We start from the raw sequence: 15,944 nt of genomic DNA, 5'->3' as shown, positions 1-15,944 counted from the left end.
AACGGGCCTTGGCACTGATTGGTAAGGGGAGGCAGGAGAGGACGGGCCTGGCAGGTTCAGCACAGCCAGGATGCAGAGATCCACCAAGTGGAAACCATCTCCTAAAGGAGCTCCATCACCCACACCAAAGACACAGGACGGATGTAGACACGTGTGCACACACTCCCCCCAGGGCCCACCACGAGCCCAGGTAAGCACTGGGCCAAGAACAAAATATGGGGAGAAGGCACACCGGGAGTGAGGCAGAAGGCAAACTGCTTCCTAGTATGTTTATTGGAGCCTTGGCTACGTATGAATACGGATCAGAAACCCCCCTCCACAGCCCAGTCAGCCCGACGAAGGCAGAGACACAGGGAGTCAATCTCCTTTTTTTTCCCATTATAGACAACATTATTAAAAAAAATAAACTTTACAATAATACATTTTCGCTCATCTGTTGGGGGTATTATTTCGATAGTTTTGTCTCTTAAAAAAAGGAAAAAAGGGGGAACCACACTATATATGTATATGGATGTGTATATACATATATGTTGAGAAAGGAGTCGTGTTATGTACATACAGTTGGTGTTCGTCTGGGAAATGAGGAGAGAACGTGGGAAAGAGGAACGGGGAGCAGAGAGGAGGAGAGAGGCTGCAGCCACCAGAGCGTGGTGCCGCCAGGCATCCCACCATGCTCTTCTCTGCCCCTCTCAGAGACCCCTTTCCCCGGGGGGTGGAGGAGAGACCCACCAAATGGACCCATAAGAAACCAGAAGAGCCAACAAAGGATCATTTCTCTTTGATTTCAAAATTCCTGCCACCAAAGAGGAAGCAGCAGCCTTGAGCTGGTGCCCAAGCTTTGCTCCCTCTGCCCAAGGGAATGAGCTCCGGAGCCCCCCTGGAACCAGCCCCAGCACCCCCTCGAGGCCACAGTCAGGGAACCCAGTGCCACACCCTCCACAGGCATCGCTGGGGGTTCCCAGGTCAGATGCAGACCCACACGACCCACAGACAGAGAGGGTGAAATAAACTCCATCCTTGAAGCCAAGTGGGGGTGCTGAGGTACCCAGCTGGACCCCCAGCAGCCAGCCTCCCTGCCCTGCTGCCTGACACCCTCTGCCAAGCCCCCCACAGGTCCCTGGAGTGGGTAAGCTTGAGAAGGGCAGTCACCCTGCCCCCAGTTCACATCAACACAGCCACAAGTCCCTTGGGCTGCAGGGGTGTCATCTTGGTCTCTTATGTCAGCAGGATCCAGAGAGGAAAACACCAGGAGAAAGTGAAGGGCACGTCTAGACCCTTGGCACCCATCCTCAGCGCTGGGTTCCCCTTGCCAAGGGACCTGTGGGCCAGCTCTCAGGCTGCCCGCCTGCTTGTCTGTTTGGTTTAGAAAAATTTCTCCAGAGAAGAAACCTGGGAGGAGACAGGTTCAGAGACAAGGTGGGGAAAAAAATTTTTTTGCAAGGTGTGTGTGTGTGTCTGTGTGTGTTTCCATTTTGCCAGGCGGGTGTTCTCATCTGTGTAGTTTCCGGAAATCTCCCAACACGGTTTCCAGAGCCTACAAGGCCAGCTTCAGCATCAGGAAGGAGACAGCGGTCAAGGCAGCCGACGGTCTGGCTCTGCAGGGGCCTGAGTTAGGTTTGATCACCTTTTTACTCCCTGGGATGATATTGGTCGTGAGCTGCAGCCGCGGCGTAAGGGGAAACAGAAGCAAAGAACACAACAAAAGACAGAAAACCAAGTGAGTCAGCAGGCCCGGGATCAGACAAAGAAAAGGACTCAAGAAGTTGAGTCCTCAAGCCCCTGCCCTCCCCATCCCCCCAAGGGACCCTGCTCTGTGCTCGCTTGCAGAGGGAGCCGGGCTTCTGTGGAGCTGAGCTGGGCCCTGGGCTCCGGGAGCCAAAGCAGCAGTGCCCAGGAAAATGGGCTGATGCTGCCAGGTGAGGACGAGGGCCTATGGACACAGAGCAGAGAGGAGGGCCATGGTACTTCGATCTCAAGAAGTCCCAGGGTCCACAAGTACCTGCTTCTCGAGAGGAGAGGAGAGGCGGGAGAAACTCTGTCCTTCCTCTTCCTAAATTTCTTTGAATCCCTCTGCTCCATAAAGCTTCCTTGCACATCTGTGTCTGAGTTCCCTCCTCCTCTAGAAGCTTACGCTTCCTTTCCTTTTTATACATATATAAATACCTACACACACACTACAGATGTGGCCAAAGAGACGCTCCTGTGTTGGGCCTCCTTCTAGGAAGGGACTGTGTCTTTCCCATCTCACTACCTCTTCAACATGGCAAAACCAGCATAGAGCAAGTGCTCAGGACACTTGTCATAAAGAGTCAGGAAGGCTGGAGATGGCCTCTGCTCAGAGCGGCTGCTTGTGTCTCACCCAAGGAGACGGCCGAGGGTGCTGCTGGCTGCTGCCCTGGATGCTCAGCACAGTTGAGTGCCCACCCAGGTCCAGGTGGGTCAAAAGCTCAACTAGTCAGGCCCACGCAACGGGATCTAGGGGCTCCAAGTCCGAGACTCCCCTGGGAAACACCCCCCTTCTGGCCCTAGCACCCACCCCCCACTCTGCCCTTCACTCACCTCTGTGAAGCACATGCTTAACTCTTTGGAGTTATTGGCCTTCAGTCCCTGTTCCTGTGGAAGAGAAGGTGCTGGTAAGGCCGGGCCACCAGAGCCAGCTCTCTGGCCGAGCTTTGTCCTATGACTTGAATGAGATCAAATACTCCACGGCCCTGCCACCCACCACTGGCAGCATTAAACAAGCACATGGTACATGAGAAGATGTTGGCTGAATCCCAAGCAGCAAAATAAGAACCTTGTCCCCTTCTCGCACCACCAGCACTTAGGTCCTATCTCCCCAGGGCTCCTGGAGAGGAGACTCCTAGCTCTGCCATCCCGCTTGAGGCATTATGTAGTCATAAACCATTTGCATATCTGTCTACTATACTCGGAGCTCCTCTTGACAAGGCAGGGATCGTGGCTTCTTTTCCTTGCATTGGGCAGTGTCTGGCTCATAACATAAGCTTAGTAAATGCTTTACTAGATGCAGGAAAGGATGAATCAATGAATGAATGTCATAGATCAGAACAGGAATCCAAGTGCCAGCTCCAAAAAGCTCATAAGGCTTTGTCTGGGCTTGTGGGGAAGAGAACTGTAATTGATTAGTGATGTCTACCGCTGGTGCATGTTAGGAAGACATCTGGCAACGGGGGCAAGTGTTGGCCATTCCACCCTAAACAGATGTGTGACACCTGGGAGCTCAGTGGCCAAGGTGAGGAATGAGAACGGAAGGCTGGCCTGCTGATGCTTCCAGGGTTCTCTACTCTTGGCATAACCACTTGGATGCAGGACTAGGGAGTGTGCATGAGAACCGTCCTTTGTTATCATCATCATAATGATCCATGGGAATCAGCTGGGGGACATGGTATTTCTGGCTTTGAAAGGCTTGGTTCCCAAGGCACTTGTGGGGACACTCTGGCCACAAAAGCACCGGGAAGCCCAAGAAATTATTCCTAAATCACTGCTCTTGGTCAAAAGTATCAATAATCCCTTAAACATCATACGCAATCTACCACCCAGGGCATCTGGTCAGCTAAATAAGGCCCCAGCTGTCACACAGAGGCCAGCCAAAATCTAAGTCACTACCAAAGGTGGAGATGTGACCACAGTGATGATGAACACAATAGGAATGGAACCAGGGACCTGACCCAAGAAGATCCTGTTCAAGACTACAGTGCCAGCTAGTGACTCTGGGTGCCAAGATCCAGCCGGGCCGAGCCGCCCACCTTTGTGCCTGCAGAAGTACCCTTTGGAACCCAAGGGCTGGATTCTACGGCCTCCACCAAGTGCAGCTCCAGCCAGGGCTGTCAGAGGCCATGGTGGGACAGAGCCTGCCCACCTCACCTACCGGCTGTGCTGTCACCACTGTCTTCCATCCTAATGCCCTCCTCCTCACCACCTACCTCAGGCACCCCACCCCCACCCCTGCCTCAGGGACTCACAGCACCAGGGACATCCTGGGCCACATGGCCCAGTACCTGCTTCTCCTGGCCTTCTTTCCCATTCTCACTGATTCTAGGGGTGGCAGGTCCCTGTCCCCTCCTGTGCAACCCCTCCCCACAATGTCACGAATTACGCAACCTGTGTAGAACTAGACAGTCAGGATCAACGTCCTCACCCCCACTTCAAACAAAGCAACTGTTTTTGTTTTATATGTTGGAGTTGGGTTCAACCAACGGGGTGGAGCAGGGGAGGAGGTGAGATCTGAAGGTGGACACCCTGCAGAGCTGGCCTCTGGCTGGATTGTGCTCCTCAGAATGAGAGGACTTGACAGGTTCCTCTTAAAAGAAGAGAGGAGAGGGGGCTGATGGCAAATATTTGAGGAAAAAGGAGGGGGAGGAGGAGCAAGAGGAAAGAAGTAAGTAAGAGAGGAAGAAGAGTAGAGAGAAAAAGGAGAGGCACACCCCAGGAGCCCAGGAGCCCAGGAGCACATGGCAGGGAGGTTAGGGGTGATGGGGCGGCAGAGGGGGACAGAAGGGAGTAGGAGGCAGGGAACAGAGAGGAAGGCAGGGCACAGAGGAGGAGGAGGAGGATAGACAAGGAGAGGAAGCTGCAGAGGAGTGTCTCCATCCTCTCATCAGACCCACATTAACAGAAATGGGAGAAAGTGACATAGCTCCCTGGGCCGGCCCCAAGGCAATCCCTGACAGGTGCCACAGGGACTCTGGTGAGAGAGAAGGATGGGCCTCCACAAAGATCAGGGATAGGACCCCTCCCTGCTCCCCATGCCCCATGTCACCCACTGTGTATCCATCATCCACAGCATTTACTAAGTCCTTCTGAACCAATGACGTGTCTGTCCCATAGGCCCCAGAGCCACAGCTACACACTGAATGTGTGCTGATGGCCCAGTGACATCAGGCTTCCTCTTGCTGTCCTAAAGTACCTCCTTCTGGTGCCCAGAAATCTAGCTTACAGATTTTTATCCTCACAGACCCCTCCGGCCTTGCCTTTTAAACCAAAGGGTCCTAATCCTTGGTATCCATCACCGCGGGACAATACCTGGATCCAAGGAAGAGCCCGAGAGGCCCCTGGGCTCAAGTCTTATTCATCCAGACAAGTCACATCATCTACTGTAACATACGTTTTATCATCTATAAAATAGGGATAGACCAACGTACCTCCCTGACCCACCGTGACAACTACATAAGGCAGGGCATCTGGCACAGCAAGGCTCCGCACACCCGTAAGGGTCCCTTCATTCCACAAGGTGCGAAGCTGAGCCAAGCTTAGTTTTGCACCCTAAGGCAGGGCCATGAGAAATGCAGGCAGGGCCCAGGAAGAGGCTTTGAGGGGAAAGCCAGGGCCAGCTGTAGCCTGGGGCTACCCAGACCCTGCTTGACCACCACTCAAAAAGCAAAGGGCAGAGAGCAGTCTCCGCCCCAGGTGGACAGGGCCACCTGACCTCCAGCAGACACAGAGCAGTCAGTGAAGGTCCCCCGTGGTGACCCTGAGACCCTCACCCAGTGCTGGCCACACAGAGCAGTGCGGGCCTTTGCCCACCAGATGACTTCTCTGAAAGCGGCCTACGAGCAAGGTGAGGAGAGAAGGTTCCACCATCTAATGACAAAACCATCAGGGGCTCGAATCCACCGCCTCTCTCCATCACTATTAACTTTCCCCATGGCTCTCGCAAGGGGCTCCAAAGATGAACGAGTCACAGTCTGCTCACACCCTACTGTGAGAATAAACATCTACATGGTCACCTCAGTGTCAGTTAAGAAAACAGGAGAAGAGGCCACCTCCCTCCCCAAATCCCCCCAGCTACAGGCTGCCCTCTGAGGCCCATCTCACCCAATCTTCTTGGGCTCCTATGTAGGAAGTTCAGGGGAACAGAGGTTAATTGCTCCAACCCCTGCCCCATCCCCATCCCAACCCTGAGCCTCTCCTTCCCTCAAGGCAAGCCCTGAGACTGTGGGGTTATGTATCTCAAAGGGCACAGGTCTGGGCTGCAAGGGTGGCAGGGAGCAGAGCTTTTAAGAGTAAAGCCCTCAGACATGGAGGCAGGCTCTTGGCTATACTGCAGGCTGCCTCCAGAAGTTTAGAAGGAGCAGGTGGCCCTAGGGACCTCACCCGGGAAAGGGGCACAGACACAGAAGAAGGAAAATGGCAGCAAAGGCGAAGTTCATCCTTCTAGAAATTTCTCCCAGGGGGGTTCTTGCCCAGACAGTTGGAAGGAATTATTATCTTCCTCTTCTTCCCTGCCCACATCTGTCCCTACTCCCAAATCTAGGTCTGGCTGTCCCAGGACCTTGCCCATGTGGCTTGGGTCCCAGGGGCCAAGCCCAGCGTTGCATCTGTGGGAACACTGCGTCCTCTGCTTCTGGTCCCAGCCCCAGCTCCAAATCTCAATGTCCTTGGCCGCCTCCCTCCTGACAGGCCCGCCTGGTAACTCACTCCTCATCCCCTCCATTCCTCGCCATCCCCTCATCCAGCCCTCCTATCTTGCCTACCTGTGACTGTCAACTATGGCAGAGAGCACAGAGGTCTGCAAGGGCATCTCCCTTGCCAACCAATCTCTATCTGTCATCAGCATCTTCCCAAATTGCAGCACCCATCTTCCCATCACCACACTCCCCGGTCAAAGGCCTTTGGTGGCCCCTCCCCACTCCCCACTTCAGCCTGCTAATCGGATTGTATTCCCACCCATCCTCCCCATGGCAGTACCCTGCGTTCTCACCCAACCCAGAGCCTGCTGTTTCTCTAGACCAGGGGGCAGGCAAACACTTTCTACAAAGGGCCTGGTTAGTAAGGATTTTAGGCAACTCTGCCTGTAGCGCATGGATAATATGTAAACAATGGGGCGTGGTTGTGTTCCAATAAAACTTGATTTATCCCAACAGGTAGCAGGCCAGATGTGGCCAGCAGGTTCCCTACCAGACCTGTTCTGTGCTATGCTGACTGTGTGCCCTTGCTCCTACTTGCCCGTCACCCACACCCTCACCCACTCCACTCCATTCCACATCGCCACCTACTCAGCCTTCCCTGTTCTTCCAGGCCTAGCAGCGGGGTTAACTCTGCACAAGAGTCCTCTGCTTCCGCTCCCATCCAAAGCAGCCGTCCAACCCCTGGATCCCACATCACTTTATCGGTTTTCCCAGTGTGCCTATGGCTTCCCCCCTCAATTATCTGGCATGCATCCTGTCCATCCTACCTGCATGGGACCAAGGTATGGGCCTAGTGAGCTGGTCAGCCTCAGAGCTTGGAACAGAGTAACATGGAGTGAGGACTTATGTTGAATAAAGCCACTAATGAACAAATGAATGAACACTACAAGGGGGCCAAGACCAAGGGAAGAAAAGAGGGAATGTATTCAAATCTTTCGAAGCTTGGAAATGAGCCATATTTATAAATCAGGACTATACAACCCACTGAAAGGCCTCTCAGCACCCCAATCTGATGCCCACGGGCTTGTGCACTAGGTAAGAGATCCAGCCAGACAGCAGGCAGGATGAGGAGGAGACAAGAGCATCTGCAGGCTGCCAGGCCTACTGCAGGTGTGTGGTGAGGGGGGCTTGCGTTAACCCCTCCAAATACATTTCAAATTCTCCCAGATGTGATGGGAAGTCCAAGGATAAGAGCAAAATTAGCTGGTAGAGACAAAAAGAGCAACGGAGACTGTGTTGCCAGGGCCCTGCAGCCCTGGGAAAGGCGAGACTCCAGTTGATCTGATGGGTCCCTGCAAACTGGCCCAGAAAAAACCACCGGGAATGCCAAGGACGCTGGAAACAAACCACACCAGAGGAAGCAAGAACCAGCTGCCAGTCTCCCAGCCTCCACAGCCACTGCACCACCCTGGTCCAGTCCTCATCATGTGACAGAAGGTGGGGCCTGGACCCAATTTTCATGGATCCTCCACAGAAACACTGCTTCACCTACCCACCCTCATGGCAGGCACACAGGCAGCATCTACGAGAAGGACATAAGCCGAGCAGAGTGGCCCACAAGCAAGAAAGCACACAAGGCCTGTTCTAGAATGGAGAGAGCAGGATGTTCCAATGAACTGGGGACTCTGGGTTCTTCCCCCCAACATCTCTGAAGCACCTACTCAATGCCACACACTGAGCCCTGGGGTACACAGAGCAACTAAGAGGGGGGAGACAGCCCCTATCCTTGGGGATGCTCAGCTGGGAGAGCAAGAAGAACACATCATGATGGGGGCTCAAGGGAGGCGAAGCAGGAGCAGAGCCAGGGGAACACTCTGGAAGGTGAATCCAAGTAGGATCTGCCATGCAGAGAGAAGAAAGATGGGCACTTCACTCCAAGGAGCTGACGGGTGCACGGGCCAGCAACTTGCTCACCGCCGTCCTCGGGTCTACACCTGGGGAGGGGCTGACTGCACTTCAGAAACAAAGGGCCCTGGAGGAGAGTCCACGGCTGACCTGCTGCCTCCAGATCAGGGAGGGAATTCACACAGGGGGGTGTGTGTGCACATACACACAGGCAAGGCCAGAGGGACAGGGAGAGACCATTTTGCAGATCTTGCCATGAATTCTCCAAGTTCCAGAGAGTTCCAGGCAGGCAGGGCTGCCTGGAGTGGGGGCCCAGCCAGGAATGGAAGCCTATGAGGGCAGGACTCAAAACAGCATTGAGGATGCCCAGACACAGGGCCAACTCGGGGGTCTCCTAGCTCCTGGCTCCTCTGTGGACACCCATGTTTTTGCTCAGCAGCCCCATGATGTAGACAAGAGTTCTTCGGGTTGCAGAGCCTGCCCCCCATCGTGGGAAAGCCCTCTGGGGTGGAAGATCCATCGCCCCGCAGAAGAAACTGTCCAGGAGCTGGCGGCCGGGGGCTCTGGACAAGTAACTGTCCTCGCCGAGCTTCCATCCTTTGGGGTTTGAGAACGAGATCTCAGAAGGCCCTCTGGTCCTGATGTCCAATCACTTATGTGGGGTCCCCAACTGGCTGCCATTTCTGGGTCAGTGAAGGGGGTCCCTGAGGCTTCCCCGAGGACCTGGGCCTTTTGAGGGGCAGGACAGAAATCAGTCAAGTCTTTTAGTCCCCTTGACCCCACCCGGGCCTCAGCCTCCTGTCTCTGCCCTCAACAGGGCCCTCCGTCTGTAGCTATGGGTGGCTGTCACTCCCAAAGCCCCCACAAAGGCCACCATGGAGCCCTTCCAAGCCTGCAGAGCTGAAGGAGAGGGTATGAGCTGGGGAGGGGGCAAATCACCCACACCAGCCTCCAGCTGGACTCTGCACTCCCAGCACCTGGCACGGAGGAGGCGGTGCTCACTAAAGACCGTGATGAAAACAGAAGCAAGGGGGGCCCTTCCCCTTTGGATTCAGTGAGAAGGAACCAGGAGTGACGTTCAGCGCCCCCCCCCCCCCCGCCCCACCAAGGGCCTGCATCTCCTCCTTTGCTCCTGAGATGGCCATTCTCAGCTGTGCTGCCCCGAGTGGCTCCTAGACTGTGAGTGGGTGGTCACTGAGGTCAGGCGCGGGGAGCCCCCTGCCAGCCCAGCACCCCGACATTCGTAACACCTAACACACACGGAGCACCACTCGGCTTGCAGGCACTTTCCCATACATCAGCTCACTCACAGATCGTGTTAACTCCACTGGAATCAAACCAAGTGTAAGACAAGCCCCCAGATGGTGAGTCTGCAGAAAAACCAGGCTGAGGCTAAAAGAAACCAGGCAACAGTTTAGCAGACCGCTGAGGGAAACTAGGGGAAAGGAAGGAATCAGAGCCATCAGGCACTGAGTGGGCCGCAGTGAGGCAAGAGGCGGTGGCCTTGAACTCGTCCACACCCGCGGTGAGTCATATAAAGGGTCTGGGAAAGGTCGGCAGCTACCTGCTAAATCAGCATCCCCCCCTCCCCACTACTGAGTAAGCTGGGCCTCAAGGGACTCAGGGAGGCGGTGGGTGGGGGGAGGTGCCCACGGACATGGGGGCCGTGCCAGTGCATGGTCACCTGACAGGTGGCACAGCCCCGACCGGCGAGCTGCCTGCCACTCTAGCATGAAATTGAGCTGGCAATCGTGCAGCAGGCCCCCGAGCCCCCGCCGGCAGTCACTCAAGCATGGCTAGTGTAATTAGGAGCTGCCCAAGGGTGACACCAGCACCTCAGCCCAGACCTGGAGGGGTGACCTAATGGAGGGGAGCAGGGCATGGAAGGGTCCACGCAGAGTCTGACGTGAGGGTACTCGGAGGTCAGCTGTTCCGGCACAAAGGAGCCTGCCAGGACGGAAGGGAGAGCAGCTTCCCAACCAGGACGGGCACCCCCACCGGCTCTTCCAGTATGACAGGTCCAGGGGACCTGAACGCTTCCCTGAGGCCCCGTCCCTGATCTAGTTCTCCTCACACTGGGGTTTGTTCCAGCTTTATGGAGGTTATAATTGACCATTAAAATCATATATATTTAAAGTGTACAATCTGATGACCCAATGTACGTATACACGTCTTGTGAAATGCTCACAAGCCAATCAACGTATCCATCACTTCCCATCTTTACCATTTTCTGCTTTTTTCCCCCCTTTTTGTGGTAAGGACACCTAAGGTTTACCCTCTCAGCATATTTCAAGCACAGAGCACAACAATGTCAGCTATAGTCACACGGCTGTACACTGGTCCTCCAGAAGGGCCTTGTCCAGAGTGACTGAAACATTGTGGAGAACGTGCACTGGGGGTGCCGTGAGCGTGCTGCCCCACTCAGACCGTGGTCTTCACTGCCCCCCTCCACACACACAGCCAGGCCTTGTTCTCCTCACCCATTCTCCTTAGGTTGTGCCCCCCCATGAAAGGTACTTCAGAGCCCCCCAACCTTCTTGGTAACTCCAGGGCCACCCCCACTCTACCCCACACCCTCAATCTCACTGATCCCCTTGCTCTGCTCTGATATTCGGAATGAGGTCCTATTTCACACTTCGCTCTAGGGGTGGGTGGGTGTATGCGTGAGAGAAAGTGTGTGTGTGTATGTGTGTGTGACACAGAGAACGTATATATGTAAGTTGAGTGTATGAGAATGCACATGTGTGCGTGAGAGAAAGAGTGACTGTATTATGTGAAGAGTGCATGAGTAAGAGTGTGTGGGTGTGTTGTGTGTGTTACGTAAGAGTAGTATAGGTGTGAGAGTGTGTGTGTGTGTGTGCGTGTGCGTGTGCGTGTGTGTGTGTGTGTTCTAACTAGAGCCAAGAATCTGCTGTAGCCAATGGCATGATGGCCTGAGGGCAGCTCAGCAGAGAAAGGCTGAGTGGGGAGCCCTGACCACAGTCCATGCCCGATGCTTCTTGAATGTTTGATCTTGGGAAGGACCATAAGGACCTCAAAACCCAGGACTGTGTCAGTTTTATTCATCAAGATCTCCCTTGCACACCCCACAGTAGTCCTGGCACACAACGCAACATAACACATGCTGGATGGATAGATGGATGGACAGATGGACAAACAAATGAACATCATGGGTTCTGGAGTCTGACGTAGGTTTGTAATCTTATTCTATCACCAGCCAGCTGTGTGACCTTGGGTAGCCTCCCTAACCCTCCCGGGCCATTTTCCTATGCGTAGAACAAGAAGACCAACACTTTACTGTGTGAAAATTCGATGCAGTAGGTAGACAGTCACTGGCATATACCTGGTAATTAGCAGATGGCTAGTAATGGTACCCCTTACATTTCTCTGGTGCCCCATGGCATCTAACACAATCCTCTGAGAGGACGGGTGCTTCGTACCTGTAAGGTGAATGCCCAGGGTACGTAGGCACAAAAAAACTAACCCCCAACAGCTCCTCCCTGCCTCTTGGATCCCGATCCAAAGGAAGGACCTTGCGTGCGCCATCCCTGACCTAATCTCCCATACTCGCCTGGGGTGTCGTGGTGCTTCTCTAGACCCTCAGCCCACCCCCAACTCCTTTTCCCCGGCTGCAGAGACACATCCCCTCACCTGGACAGATGTGCAGGTGGTGATGACGCTGGTCCCCAAGCTGGTGCTATCACTGAGGTCATCTGGCAAAGAAGGTGTTTTCTCCACCCGAGGGGCTTGCGTGGCCTGGAATGAGGGGCTCTTGGGGGACAGGTTCACATCTGTGCCATTGCCAAAGGCCTGGATGGCATTCCCTGTGGGGGGAGAGAGCAGGTGGTCACAGAGAAACCAGGGGCTGCCTCCATCACGTCTGCCCCTCACATCCCGATACCGCCTTCTCTGTATCAACCTAGAGCTGAGGACGGGGTGTGGCTTGTCCAAACTCAACTTCTCTGCAGCTCCTTCCAGATGCTACTGACAGCTCACACGTAGAGAAGAAAACAGCAAGAGGGAGGTTGGAAAAGAAACCATAATAGAAAGAAATGTGGAAGAGAAAGGGAAGAGGGGACATGCATGTGGAGAGCCGGGAGGGGGCAGCAGGGCAGGCCCAGGGCGGCGGGTGCTGGTGTCTCCAGGGCATCCCGTGCTGCAGACCACTCCCCCTCCAGAGGCTTCCTCCACACCGACGACCCCCCCACCCCTCCCACACGCCCTCCAGCACAGGTGCCAGGCCCCCCCGCCCCCGGCATTCCAAGAGCCCCAGACTTAGCTCTTCTCCTGGGGTGGCCTCACCCACTCCCACACCATTAGCACCAATGCACTAAGGATGAAATAATGGGACCTCTTGAACAAAACTGTCCTCAAGACTTGGCGCTGGAACCAAGTGCCTAGAGAAACCTCCACTCCAAGTCCCAGACGTATCTCCAGGTCATCACATCTACGTCCCAACTAGGCATGGCTCCGTTCCGTTGCATCACTGCTTTCTGGCCATGTTTCCAGTCTTGAAGGGGGTCATCTCTCCCCACCCAGGTCCCCCACTATGCTTCTCTAACTGCCCACTTGCCACCAGTTAAGCCTCCTAAAGATCTGTCCACCCCCTCCCTCTTCTCCCCTCCCCACCGCTGCTCAGTTCAGTCACACCATCCTCTCCATGACCAGCTTCTCCGCCCCCTGAGCAGACTTCTGTCGGGCCACCTGTCAGACCCACATCCCCACCCCTCCACAGCAGAACCAGAGAGCGGGCCTTCTGCAATGCAGGTCCGCCCACAATGCCACCTGCTGACACTCCTTCAGTGGCCCACATCCACCACCAGCAGGACCGTAAGATCCTAACATCCTCAGGACTGCGAGGTCCTTCAGGAGGAGGACTCTCCGTCCCTGTCCAGGTAACTCCAGGCATCCTCACGCCCTATAGCAAGACTAGGTAGTCTACAGTTCCTACAAGCACCTCTGCCCGGGTGGGCTGGCATGCCCTCCCTGCCTCATCAGCTGACAGACGCCCACTGTCCCTCAATGGGCCAGGGTGTGAGAAGCTTTCAGGGCCTTCTCCAGGCTGACAGGAGAGCCCTGCGCAGACCTCCACCCTAGCATCATTCACCCCGTACTATGATCGCAGCAACCCCCTGACAGCGTCCCTCCATCAGACCACGAACTTCTCAATGACAGGCACTGTCGCTCATCTCTCTGAATCCCCAGTGCTATAAAGAAAGGGAGGGTGGATGGAAGGAAGACAGGACACAGGGAAGGAGGGAGGCGATTTTCAAGTGGGTGGAAGGCAAGAGCATCAGACTGAGCAGATCAAGGCAGGCAGGATTTGTGGCTCAGCTCTCTCTGTAGCCTTTTGAATAGCAGTCTGATGACTTGAAAAGAAAGTCACCAATTCTAAAGGGGAATGGATCCTTAAAGGGACAGGTGACAGCTGGAACCTGGCTGAAGCTGTCAGGACAACAGGCCAGAAAATTTTGACCTTGCCCTGACATAGGTTCAAGGTCTCCAGTGGTAAACTGAGGCTGGCCTACTGACCATTCAGTAGCATGAGTCTCCAAGAACACAAAACCCAAGGTCTCTGCAGGTTGCTGGGGAAGCCCCATAGATGCCATGGGACCTCCCGATGTGGGGCCCCTGTGGGATGTGAGGATCTCGGGGAGGGACTGGTGGGACTTACGGAGGCACGGGTTCTCGGTGAAGTCCCTGAGGAACTTCTCACACTCCTCCTCCATGTTGCCACTCCCACGACAACTGCACCAAGGGGACACCACGATGCCAGTGGGGCTGGAGTCCACGTAGTTGGGTGTCATATCAAACCCTGGGCAGGGGGAAGGCAAAGGAGAAGGAACAGTAAGGCCTTCTCTCTGGAAGAGAAGCAGCTTGGGAACACCCCCTCCCTCCCAACTGCCCCCTCAAACACACATACATCCCAACTCACAAAGTCTGAGCATTACTATCCCAGCAACCAGGGGATAGTGACCACATGGGACAGAAGGACACGGACACCGAGGACAGAGCCAGACAGCAGAGGAGATATCGGGGGCCACCACCCTGCCCCCTGCTTCCTGGAGCCTGGGCCTTTGCCTCCTTTGCCAGCAAGCAGAGCGTGTGCTCTAGAGCCAGGGAGACAGAGGTTCACATCCAGCATTTAGACCCCAGTGCCAACATTTACTAGCAAGGTGAACCTGTGCGAGTTCCTTGGCCTCTCTAAGCCTCAGTGTCCCGATCTGTAGAATGGAGATACCAACCCCTCCCTAGGAAGCACTGTTGTGAGAATTAAGACAGTCCACGTCTACCGCTCAGGGCAGTGCCTGGAATGTCCAAACCATGCAATAAATCTTACTTTCTCATTTCAAAAGCTTTATAAGGCTCCCAGGGCCCTGCTCTCCCCACGATAAAGGCCTGGCCTCTCCTCTGGCTTCTCTGAAGAGAGGAGCGAGCTCAGACTGTCCACCCTCTGGCCCCGAGCCAGGCCCCCTACCCACAGCCAGGTGCCACTGTGGGCACAGGTGCGCGGGGGCGGCTTACCAATCATGCCAGCGTAGGAGCCCAGACACGCCTGGTAATTGTCGGCAGGGCAGCTGGTGAGCGTCTGGTAGGAGGCACGACAATTGGCATGGAAGTCTGCCAGTCGGGACCTGGTGTCAGGAGAAGACCCAACAGAGAGAACGGTTTAGTCTGGCGGCCTTCCCACCTTTTCTGCGGCAGAGCAGCTCCTCCCCACAGGTTCCCAGGCCGGGAGGAAGCTAGGAAGATGGAGAGGAGGAAAAGGAGAGTCCTCAAGCCTTTGGGGGCTTCATGCGGGGAGCTCCTTGACGGCAGGACTTCCTGGAGGACCAGGGACACAGCTGAGGCATGGCAGGCTGTGAATGGATCTTGAGTCTGAGGAACACAGAAAGAATCTGGGGTGGGTTTGCCAAGAATGCCTGGGACCAAGGCAGGAAAGTGGGCTCTGCTCTCTGCTTGGCCCCGCTCCTGGGTGACCTTGCCCAAGGCCTTCAACACATCACTCTACCTGCCTGCAAAATGTGTACAATAATCCCTGTCCCAGCCACCTCCCAGGATCCACTGAGGGCCACAGGAGCCAGCCCCCAGGCAGCTAAACAAAGAGTCCCCCTACCAGGAGACACCTGAGGGCTTTCTTGACTGGCCTTTTCTGGATTGGGTCAGAGCAAAGGACCCCCACCCCGGCTGTCGTCCCTCCACTTCCTCCTCTGTCCCATAAGGGCAGAGTCTGCTGTTTCTTCCCCTGGTGTCATCACCCCTTCCCCTCTGTTGGCACCCATGATACTACTTCATAACTACCTGGGCACCTCTCTCCTCGACCCTGAGCCACATCAAGGTCAAGGATGCTCTGTGACCCGGGTCTGTCTCCAGTACCTGATGTGGAAGGTCACATGGAACCCCAGGCACCCAAGTCTAACCTGTCCCAGCACCCAGACTCCCATCGGCCTGGGCTGGGAGTGGCCAGCTCACCTCCCCCCACCCCTCGTCATCACCTCCTGTAGTGAGTGCCCTTTGCCATGGGGTTGTCATGTATCATACCATTTGTGTCTCACAGCAGCTCCAAGCAGCGAGGAGGGTCTTATTCACTGGTATTTCCCCAATGATGGGCACACAGTAGGCCCTCAACCAATACATGGTCAGTGAGAAGACTGTGGTAGCTACCGGAAGGGC

At 55.2% G+C, this 15,944-nt stretch overlaps 1 protein-coding gene across 3 annotated transcripts in view; it reads right to left on the bottom strand.

Moving 5' to 3' along the window:
* Positions 1 to 255: 255 nt before the first annotated feature.
* GFRA2 (GDNF family receptor alpha 2) overlaps positions 256 to 15,944 on the bottom strand; it is an 83,739-nt gene continuing 68,050 nt past the window's right edge. For all 3 annotated transcript variants that reach the window (XM_038573910.1, XM_038573909.1, XM_038573911.1), the window contains 5 exons: positions 14,796 to 14,905; positions 13,945 to 14,085; positions 11,922 to 12,094; positions 2,560 to 2,613; positions 256 to 1,657 (listed from right to left, as the gene is read on the bottom strand). In XM_038573910.1, coding sequence (XP_038429838.1) covers positions 1,535 to 1,657; positions 2,560 to 2,613; positions 11,922 to 12,094; positions 13,945 to 14,085; positions 14,796 to 14,905 — 601 coding nt within the window. In that variant the 3' untranslated portion in view covers positions 256 to 1,534. The remainder of the gene's footprint in view (positions 1,658 to 2,559; positions 2,614 to 11,921; positions 12,095 to 13,944; positions 14,086 to 14,795; positions 14,906 to 15,944) is intronic.

Source organism: Canis lupus, chromosome 25 (genome assembly GCF_011100685.1).
Source record: "Canis lupus familiaris isolate Mischka breed German Shepherd chromosome 25, alternate assembly UU_Cfam_GSD_1.0, whole genome shotgun sequence".
NCBI classification, from domain to species: domain Eukaryota; kingdom Metazoa; phylum Chordata; class Mammalia; order Carnivora; family Canidae; genus Canis; species Canis lupus.
The sequence above is the reverse complement of the archived record's forward strand: the minus strand, read 5'-3'. Positions and strand labels throughout refer to the sequence as shown.